An 11,440-nucleotide genomic window follows, 5' to 3' on the forward strand; every position below is an offset into this window, starting at 1 on the left:
AGCATCTACTCTCTTGCCTTCTTACAATAACCAGTCCGGTGTGTGTGTGTGTGTTGAATGGTTTATTTAAATGTAAAGGTTCATCATTGTTGCACCCGATGTGTATGTCTTTAAGGGGCCAGAGCAAGGGCCAGAGTAAGATAACGAGACCCAGCTTTACAGCTGTGAAGCATAGCAGGTGCTGCTGAGTTGTATTTGATTAAGGTGTGTCAGCATTTGGGTGTAGTATATAAGGAGCAGCACCTAGCTCTCCCATTACCCTGGGGGATGGGTTGGTGGTTGGGTCATGTTGATGTATTTAGTGTAAATGGAGTTTTTGTTTTTCTTATTAAAACCTAGTTTAAGTTATTTTTGAGTCCTTTCTTTTTAATGCATGGTCTCCCCAGCAAGCTCTCTGCAGCGTTACTATACTGCAAACAGCCAACATCTTTGGTTATGGGCCCAGCTGCTGAGTGGATGACTGCATATTTTTGGACTCTGAGAAAGGTTTGAAAACTCCTTCTCCTGTTAGCGTAGTTCTGTGGGTCTGGAAGAGTGCCAGAATGGTTGACCGGGTTCCTGAAGCTGAGAAGGCTCTGGTCTTCCCACAGCTAACAGATGAGAACTATAGTTTATGGTCTTTTCGGGTGGAGGCGCTTTTGACCTCTAGAGAAGTATGGACCTATGTAACTGATGACCCTCCTGACCCTGTGACTAATGCTTGGTCGAAAGGAGATGCAAAAGCCAGGGCGATAATTAATTTGGCAGTCAGCGACCAGCAAGTAGTCTATATAAGAAATAAGAAAACTGCCAAAGAAATGTGGGACAGTCTTGCAGCAGTGCATGTTAGAAAAGAGTCAGCATCTGCATTGACGTTTTTCAAGCAGTTGTACCAGACGAAGTTGCAGCCTGGTGGTGATTTGGCAGCACACTTGAGACGTCTGGAGGCAATACGCTGCGAATTAATTCGAAGGGACATGGACATACCTGATATTCAGTATGTTTTTATCATTCTTTGTTCCCTTAACGAGGACTTTGATGGCATAGCTAGCCAGATATCTGCTGTTCCACGAGCACAATTAACTGTGGAAGGGGCAACGGCAAGATTAATGGGCGAGTTGGACAGAAGGGAGGCTTGTGCCATAAGCACTCCTATTTCCAGAAGTAATGAGGAACGCCATATGCAAACCTGTGGTGATACAACTGCATTTAAAGCTGCAAAGCGTTGTTGGTTCTGCAATAAACAAGGACATTTTGCAAAGGACTGCAGATCCAAAAGAAAGCAAAGTACTCCCAAGCCTGTTTCTGTTCGTCAGTCACGGTCGTCAGCCCCGCAGCCGACATCGTATAGTAGAGACAGAAACGAGCCGCGAGTTTTCCATGCTAGGACAACAGATAGTAAAAGACTTAAACGTGCCAAGTGGAAGTCTTTTGTTGTGGACTCAGGAGCATCTCAGCATATTTGCAACGATCGAAGCTTGTTTATTTCTTTCGAAGAGGAAATTGGTAATGTACATTTAGCCAATTCACAAGTCTTGCAGTCGCTTGGCAGGGGTACCGTTAAACTTGACTCTTTAAACATTACGATAGCGAACTGCATTTACTGCCCGTCAGTGGACAATTTATTATCAGTAAGGTGTTTTGCTCGTCAAGGCATAACTGTGCGTTTCTTAAAGTCAATGTGTGAGTTTTTCGATGGGAACAAACGTCTATTATATGCCCGGGAATCTGATGGTTTATATAGACTGTATTTTCGCACCTACTCCCAATCGCCTATAAATTGCAGAGCAGCACAGTCAAGCCAGGGGTTGAGGAATGTAAGGCCACATTCCGGGTGTGTCCACGAGGCACACAGAATTCTGGGACACCTGAATTTTGCTGATGTAATTAAGACAAAGAATATTGTTAATGGCCTCAACTTAAAACCATGTAAATTCTTTATGCAATGTCTATCCTGTTGCAAGAATAAGATTAAGGTTGCACGCAAGGGTAGGTGCTCAGATAGAAAAGTAACTGAGCCATTTGAGCGTGTACATTGTGATTTAGTTGGGCCACTCCCACCATCATTAGGAGGTTCTAAGTACTGGCTTACTCTGATAGACCAGTATAGTAGATATTGTTGGACTTATGCAATAGCTGAGAAGTCCCAAGCATTTGAGAAGTACAAAGTTTTTTGCAACTGGGTAAAAACGCACTTTAACAAACCAATTAAGAACCTATTTTCTGACCGGGGCGGGGAATTTGTTTCTGAGGATTTTGAGAAATTCCTGGAAGCGCAGGGGACTACTCATGAGTTATCTTGCCCCTGAAGTCCCTGGCAAAATGGGCTTGTTGAAGTTGTGCAGCGTGACCTACAGGCAGGGGTTAAAACATATCTGCATGATGCTAATCTGCCCAAAGACTTTTGGGCTGAAGCGCTTAATGCGTTTTGTTATGTTAAAAATCGCAGTTATCATTCTGGTTTAGATGTCACCCCCTATGAGAAGCTGTTTAAAAAACGCCCTAATCTGAAATACCTACGCATTTGGGGTTCAGATGTAATTATGCATTATCCCGCTAATCAGAAATTGGGTGAACGTAGTGTCCAGGGAAAATTAATGGGCTACCAGCAGGGGGCGTACAGAATTTACATACCAGCAACTGGCAAATTTCATATTACCAGAAGCATGATACAAACTGTAAATTGGAATGGAGTTGCTGTCTTCCAAGATACTGATGGTATAGATAATACTGAGGAAGAAGAGGAAGAAGCAGCAGCAGCAGGAAATGGTGCTTCTGAATTAATGGAAAAAGACAAAAAGTCTGTTGAATCTGATTTGTTTGATGATTTAAAGTCAAAGGCACCCGAGGAGAGGTTAGATTCTCTTGAGTTTTCTGACCGTGAGCTTAGCCTACAGGCATCTCTTCAATCTGACAATGATTTACAACCTGAAACTAGTGGTTCACTTAGTCCCATTAAGTCTGAGGAGTCTGACTCTCCTTCCGGACTGAGACGTTCAGATAGAAAGAGACAGAAGCCACAACGTTTTGCAGATGAACATTTTAATACTGTGTATGCCAATAAGGCAGTTTTTGAGCCAAAAAGCTACAATGATGTTCAGAAATTACCTAAGCAACAAGCTGCAAATTGGTATAAAGCTATGAACTCTGAGATAGCTTCTTTAAAAGAGCATAACACTTGGTCTCTTGTACCACAAACCCCAGATATGAGACTTACTGATTCAAAATGGGTTTATAGAGTTAAAATGAATGACAAAAATGAAGTTGTAAGGTACAAAGCAATATTAGTTGCTAGGGGTTTTCAACAAATTCCAGGCGAAGATTATGTTTTGTGTTATTCACCAAGTGTAAAATATGAAACAGTTAAGCTTTTGTTAAAAGATGCATCACAATGTGGAAAAGCCCACTGAGCAATGTTTCTCTGCTCTTAAGAGAGTGGTAATGTATCTTAAACATACCAAACATTATAGGTTGCAGTTTACATCAAGTATTGACAAAGGTTTTGAAATTTTCTGCGATGCATCTCATGCAGTGGAACAAAATAATTGCAGGGGTGTGTCTGGTATGGTGTTTTGTTATAACGGTTGTCCATTTGAATGGAAGTCCCAGACACAAACCATTATTTGTCTCTCCACAACAGAGAGTGAATTATGTGCATGCGTTCAGGCCACTCGTGATGTAGAATGGTATCTGCAAGTATTTGCAGACCTACAGATGCAAGTAACACTACCAGTAAAAGTTTACCTTGATTCCCAGAGCGGACTTGCTATCCTGTGTTCAGAGACCAATACGCAGCGCACTAGAGTCTTAAGGTTACGTTTACAGTTTGTAAGAAACTAATTGCTGATGAAATGATTGTATTTGAATATGTTCCAGGTGACAATCAAATTGCGGACATTTTTACTAAAGCACTTCCAAAGGTTACACATGAAAGACATGTACAAAATATGCTTTATGTTTTTGTTCCACAATGATGAACCGCAGGGGAAATGTTGAATGGTTTATTTAAATGTAAAGGTTCATCATTGTTGCACCCGATGTGTATGTCTTTAAGGGGCCAGAGCAAGGGCCAGAGTAAGATAACGAGACCCAGCTTTACAGCTGTGAAGCATAGCAGGTGCTGCTGAGTTGTATTTGATTAAGGTGTGTCAGCATTTGGGTGTAGTATATAAGGAGCAGCACCTAGCTCTCCCATTACCCTGGGGGATGGGTTGGTGGTTGGGTCATGTTGATGTATTTAGTGTAAATGGAGTTTTTGTTTTTCTTATTAAAACCTAGTTTAAGTTATTTTTGAGTCCTTTCTTTTTAATGCATGGTCTCCCCAGCAAGCTCTCTGCAGCGTTACTATACTGCAAACAGCCAACAGTGTGTGTGTGTGTGTGTGTGTGTGTGTGTGTGTGTGTGTGTGTTCCTGGCTATCACCCTCCTTTCCCCCCTCTGTGTTAAGCTTGTACAACTCAGCAAGGGGGGAGGAACAGGAGGACAAAACTAGAATTGGTTGGCTCTGCCTGCCACTGGCTCTGGCTCCCTCTACGGTTGGACTCCCTGTCTTCTACCCTACCAGTCTCTGAGAACTAGCCACTGCATAGCATTCCATGAATATTTGCTTAGGATTAGGAAGTAGGAAGGTCTGAAGGGTGACAGGAGCACAGAAACGTAATATAGGCAGGAGAAACACTCATGTGTATCTGGTTATTTTTATATGCATGCACACACACATATTAAAAAACCATGTGAAGTGCATAAGTATTGATCAAGGTCATTGGCTTGCAGCTAATGCTAGTCCTACTTACAGTAATAATAATTAATAACCAATAATTAGGACAAGATGGTTGGATGGTGTTCTTGAAGCCACCAGCATGAGTTTGATCAAACTGCGGGAGGCAGTGAAGGACAGAAGTGCCTGGCGTGCTCTGGTCCATGGGGTCACGAAGAGTCGGACACGACTAAACGACTAAACAACAACAACCAATAATTAATAATTAATTAATAATTAATTATACCCAGTGCTTTTTTTCTTAAAAATGTTTAGGGGTACTCTCATTTTGACTCAAGAAAACCACCATTTTATAGTTCAAATCAGGAAAAATAAATGCAGTAAATGGACAAAAGTACGAAGATTCACAAAATGTTTAGGGGGAAAAAACACTGTTTATACCCCACCCATCTGGCTGGGTCTCCCCAGCCACTCTGGGCGGCTTACAGCACAGAAAATATTGTAAAACATTAGACATTTAAAAATTCGCAATACAGGGTTGCCTTTGGATGTCTTCTAAAAGTCAGATAGTTGTTTATTTCCTTGACATCTGATGGGAGGGCGTTCCACAGGGTGGGCGCCACTACCAAGAAGGCCTTCTTAGGACCTAAGTTAGTCATGTCCATTAATTTCAGTGGGTCTGCTCTAGGTTGGACTAGTGTTGGAGACAACACTATGAACAGAATCAGGTTTGCCCTCCCACTTCTAATAGCACAATGCATCTGGTCACGTTTGCATCCGACCAGACTTATGTAGTTCAGATGTCATGAGTGGATGGGGCCAAATGGAAAAGTGGACTGAGTGTAGCAAGAAGTGAGGTCGCAGGGAACCAAGCAGAGGGCCTTCTCTGTAGTGAGTTTTCAATTTTATATGTGCTATAAGCCACTCAGAGTGGCTGGGGAAACCCAGCCAGATAGGCGGGGTATTAATGTTGTTGTTATTGTTATTTATGCTCATCATCTTTTACCTTTTTGTAGTATTGCACCCCTCTCTAACATCCATCCAGTAGAATGAGAGGCTATAGCTGGAGCTTGTTGTAGCTGTTCAAAAAGATGCATAAATTCTTTGCAAAAACAAGAGTTAGCTACCCCTTGACCCTGGACTTAGACCAAGCCAAACTTTTTTCAAAGAGGGCCAGATTTGATGAAGCAAACATGCATGAGGGCCAGCCAGAGTTGTTGGCCTTTTTTAAGGAAGTTTTTTCACCCCAGGAGATAAACTGCCACAGGGGCTGGATTAAACCGACTGGTAGGCTGGATTAGGCCCCCAAAACGGACTTTGGACATGCCTGATTTAGAGGAACTATCTGCTGCCTTTATAGCATTTGTGGGCCAGGATGGTTAAGGCATTGAGGACGGACAGGAGAGATGTATTTGCATATCTTTGCATTCACCACCTCACAGGGTTCAAGACAAATCAGAGAGGCTCTTAGAGAAACCTTTTGCTTCAGAGGAAGCCCAACTTCCTTGCATTCCTCCAACATGGCTAACCTTCCTCTCCTCATTGTCCTCCTTTTCGCTTTTTGCAATGGTAATGTAGTGAATTTGTTGTTTGTGTTTTGAAATGCGGCGTTCCATCTCTTTTTCCTCCTCCTAGGAATATACTTTGAGAAGAGGACTTCCTCTATTACCTTGCTCCCTGTTGGGTTTTCTTCCCTTTTCTCGTGGCTTGGATGGAACAAATGTTTCTCTGACAACAGTCTCTCTATTTTCTCTGCTTTCTTTCAGGGGTCTTTAGCCAGTTTGTGTTGACTCAGACACCTTCGCTGTCAGTACCCCCTGGAGAAACAGCCACAATCCCCTGTACCAGGAGCACTGGGAAAATTGCAGACTACTATGTATCCTGGTACCAGCAGAAGCCAGGCAGTGCCCCCAAACTAATTATATATCAGCACAGCACCAGACCCTCTGGAATTCCAGAGAGGTTCTCTGGTTCTTATGACACCTCGTCCAACTCTGCCACCTTAACTGTCTCCAACCTTCAAGCAGAAGATGAGGCTGTTTATTACTGTTTATCGTATGACAGCAGCAGCAAGCGCACAGTGATACAACCACATAGGGAAGTGTGACAAAAACCTCCTTGCAGACGATGGGCTTCTTTTGGCACTGGCTGCAGCTGATAGACATTTGAACTATGTCAAAAACCACTCCTTTGGAGCACTGTTCTCAATGAGAAGAGATTTGGTGAAATTATCACAGTGGGGTGCATGGTAAAAAATGAAGCAAAATACAGTGGTACCTCGGGTTACATACGCTTCAGGTTACATAGGCTTCAGGTTACACCCAGAAATAGTGCTTCAGGTTAAGAACTTTGCTTCAGGATAAGAACAGAAATCGGGCTCCTGCGGCACGGCAGCAGTAGGAGGCCCCATTAGCTAAAGTGGTGCTTCAGGTTAAGAACAGTTTCAGGTTAAGAACGGACCTCCGGAACGAATTAAGTACTTAATCTGAGGCAGTGGCGTAGCGTGGGGGGTGCAGGGTGGGCCGGCCTCACCTGGCGCAACATCTGGGGGGGTGGGCGCTCGCACTCGCAGCTCTCTGCCCCTACCTGGCTCACTCACTCTCTCTCACTGCAGTGCTGGCTGTGCGAATCCGAGCCGCCGGGTCACCGCCCACTGTGGAAGAGACTCGAGTGCTAAAATCCACGGGTTAGGGGGCGCAAATTACTTGCCTTGCCCCGGGTGCTGACAACCCACGCTACGCCACTGATCTGAGGTACCACTGTACTGTTTTAACACAGTACAATATGATCAGGATCCTTCACATAAGGAAGCCAACAGCAAATATCTCTCATCTCTCTCTCCAAAGTCCACGTGGAGCAGACCCAGAGGTAGTCTCTGCCTGCCTCCCTCTCTCCAAGAATCCTTTCCCACCTGTTTATATACCTGTTTGGCAGGAACTCGTGTTCCAAAACACTGTTCCGGTATGATCACATCTTATCAGCCTCTTAGAAATCCTGTGGAACCTCACCTTTATCTAGCCCTATCTGAGAACCCATTTCATTTATCAAATGGATCCTTTCTTAGCTGGGATTTGTTTTTGAATTTATTTATTTGGTTTTTCAGGTTTAAGTTTTACAATCCATCATACAGCATAAAAACAAGATTCCAAAGAATCTCCTGGACTTCCCCCTCCTCCCATTTGTGGGTCCTATTGTTAGTCATTTCCTCCTGCATCTTTTATAATAATCCAAATCCTTTACATCTCCATTATGTCCAAAATCCACCATTAAACTACAAGTGATATTCCAATCCTACTAATGATTTTTGCTGTTTACATTGGTTTTTAAGATAAGTTATAAATTTCCCCGATTCCCTATTAAAAGTTTGGTCTTCCTGATTTCTGATTCTCGCAGCCATTTTGGCATAATCCATCAACTTAATCTGCCATTCTTCTCTGGCAGGGACTTTATCTTCTTTCCATCTCTGGGCCAATAACATCCGCACAGCCATGGTCATATACATAAATAGTCTTTTCTGTTCCTTTGAGATTTCGGCACCTTGAATTCCAAAAAGAAAGGCTTCGGGTTGTTCTGTGTTTTTTTAGAAAAAGTTATTTTAAACATTGTTAGTTGGAATTTGAATCTTCTCATCCAGGTGATCGTCTTTATTTCAAGGCTCCCCAGTGTCAGTGCTTCTGGATTCTGATGCCCTCGTTGGAGTCTTGCCATCTTTCTAACAGGTCATGTGCATGTGCCTTCAATAACAGCACTTAAGCTGGTGAACTTTATCCTATCACTTCCCCCCATTTTGAGAGAAGTTTTGCCGTGGAAATGTCAGTGTGCCAGGCTGCTTTTAGAACTGTGATACCTGATACCTGCCGTCCTGTCTTGAATCTTTAGGGGTTGCTGTCAGACCACTTTCACCAGATTTAGCACCAATGTATGTTCTTGTAAATTCCCTGCACCTGCGGTGCCAAGTGAAGCAGAAGAGTGCACAGTATTCGTGAATAAATCTCTTGGGTCTTCCAGCTCCTTCCTGCACAGAGATCAGGTGCTGATAATCTGCATCTCTCTTAAATCTCAAATTTCTTACCCTGGGCTGACCCTAAGGGGTATTCACACATTACATTTAAGAAGTACATTACATTACAGTGGTACCTCGGGTTACAGACGCTTCAGGTTACAGACGCTTCAGGTTACAGACTCCGCTAACCCAGAAATAGTGCTTCAAGTTAAGGACTTTGCTTCAGGATGAGAACAGAAATCATGTGGCAGTGGCACAGCAGCAGTGGGAGGCCCCATTAGTTAAAGTGGTGCTTCAGGTTAAGAACAGTTTCAGGTTAAGAACGGACCTCCAGAACGAATTAAGTTCTTAACCCGAAGTACCACTGTACATTTAAGATGCGGGTGGCACTGTGGTCTAAACCCCTGAGTCTCTTTGGCTTGTCGATGGGAAGGTTGACTGTTCAAAACCCCACAATGGAGTGAGCTCTCGTTGCTGTGTCCCAGCTCCTGCCAACCTAGCAGTTTGAAAGCACACCGGTGCAAGTAGATAAATAGGTACTGCTGTGGCAGGAAGGTAAACAGCGTTTCCATGCATTCTGGCTTTCGTCATAGTGCTCCGTTGCACCAGAAGTGGTTTAGTCCTGCTGGCCTCATGACAAAGAAATCTGTCTGCGGACAAATGCCGGCTCCCTTGGCCTGAAAGCGAATTTAGATCAGGGGTTGCTGAAAAAGTTTAAAACAGGGATGCAGAAAAGGGAGGCATGGGGAAGTCGCTGAAATTGGGTACAAGAAAAAAATTCATGAAATTATACATGTTTATATGTTTGTTTGTTTGTTTGTGTTTGTTGTTTGTAATGTCTTAAAATATATGTTGAAAAGCCAATAAAAATTAAAAAAAAAAATGAAAGCGAGATGAGCGCCGCAACCCCATAGTCGTCTTTGATTGGTCTTAACTGTCCAGGGTCCTTTACCGTACGTTTTAAGAAGTGTACAGTACAATCTGCGCAGTGCCGGATATACGTAAAAGCTAAACAAGCTATAGCTTAGGACCCCACTCTCCTGGGGGCCCCAAAAACATTTAAAGGGAAAAAAACCTGGATATGCATTTCCAAAGATAAAAAACAAATAAAATAAAACCTACATACAGTGTTTTGTTTTGTGTTGTGTTGTGTAGGCTATGTATATTCTTTTGGGAATTTTTAGAGACAGAACTACCCAAAATGTATAGAAACGTATTTACGTATTCTACTACAGCGGAAAGAATGTTACTTGCCCCAAAATGGAAAGAAGCAGAAATCCCAGGAAAGGAAGAATGGATACAAAAACTTATGGAATATGCAGAAATGGCGAAACTTACCAGAAGAATCACAAATCTTTTGCAAATGAATGAAATGGTTTATTGAATATCTAAGGATAAATAATAAACAGATAAAAACATTGGCAGGATTATTGTAATAACTTGCAGTTTTATAAGAGTATATATTTAAAGAAGATGAATAAATGAGTAAATTAAATTAATTTGGGTATGCAGAAGATATTGAAGACAGATTTAAGGAACCGCAGAAAGAGTGGGAAGGAAGTGAAGCTTTGAAATGTCAAAATGATTGTAAAATTAGTGAAATGTATAAACTTGAAAAGTATAAATAAATGAAAGAGCAACTAAAAAAGAAGAAGTATATGCATCTTGGTACACTTTACTCGGCTAGAGAACGGCATTGCAACATGCAGAGAATTGCCCCCAGTGTTGGGTCACCATTAAATGTGAACTGAATTGAATTTCTCCTCCATCCCTAGATATGAGGCCCTAATATAACAGCACTATTCCTCTCTGATTTGTGTGAGGAACGACTACCCTGATCTCTCTTTTCAGTGATTTCTTCCTCCCCCTATAAAATTCCCGAGGATGCTCATTTACCCAAGAGACTTTGTGCGCAGGTTAACAGATGCCAGGAACAGATGCCAGCTACCTTAGACCTGAAGAGGGAGATGTTGGACCACCTTCCTCATATTTCATAGATTTTTAACTGTCTCTGCACCACCTGCACATCTGGAACGAATGAAGCAGGTCATTGCAGCAGGACACATCTGGTCAGGTTTCCACCCACCAGCTCGCCCACCTGTGACCTCTTCAGACAAAGGAACAACTCTTCTTTTCTAATATCTATAGCTGCCATCTGGGTGGAGTGGATGCTGTTAGGGTAGTTGAATGCACATAGCTACTCCATCCTTTCCCCTCCCTCCCACCCCTCTATGCAGCCCCAGGTGCTGCTGATAGTAATAAATATTATTATAATAATAATAATAATAATAATAATAATAATAATAATAATAATATAACATTTATACCCCACCCATCTGGCTGGTTTTCCCCAGTTACCCTGGGCGGCTCCCAACAGAATACTAAAAACAGAATAAAACTTCAAACATTAAAAACTTCCCTAAACAAGGCTGTCTTCAGATGTCTTCTAAGTCAGATGGTGGTTCATTTCCTTGACATCTGATGGGAGGGCGTTCCACAGGGCAGTCACCACTACTGAGAAGGCCCTCTGCCTGGTTCCCTGTAACCTCACTTCTCACAGTGAGGGAACCGCCAGAAGACCCTTGGCGCTGGACCTCAGTGTCCGGGCAGAACGAGGGGGGTGGAGACGCTCCTTCAGGTATACTGGACCGAGGCCGTTTGGGGCTTTAAAAGTTAGCACCAACACTTTGAATTGTGTTCGGAAACATACTGGGAGTCAACGTAGGTCTTATGTGGTCTCA

At 42.8% G+C, this 11,440-nt stretch overlaps 1 gene segment (V, D, J or C); it reads left to right on the forward strand.

Moving 5' to 3' along the window:
• The first annotated feature begins 6,148 nt into the window (after positions 1-6,148).
• LOC128404300 (immunoglobulin lambda variable 6-57-like) lies at positions 6,149-6,803 on the forward strand. The segment is given in 2 exon segments: positions 6,149-6,265; positions 6,463-6,803. Coding segments are annotated over 2 exon segments (390 nt in total).
• The last annotated feature ends 4,637 nt before the right edge of the window (positions 6,804-11,440 follow it).

This window comes from Podarcis raffonei, chromosome 16, assembly GCF_027172205.1.
Source record: "Podarcis raffonei isolate rPodRaf1 chromosome 16, rPodRaf1.pri, whole genome shotgun sequence".
Classification (NCBI taxonomy): Eukaryota; Metazoa; Chordata; class Lepidosauria; order Squamata; family Lacertidae; genus Podarcis; species Podarcis raffonei.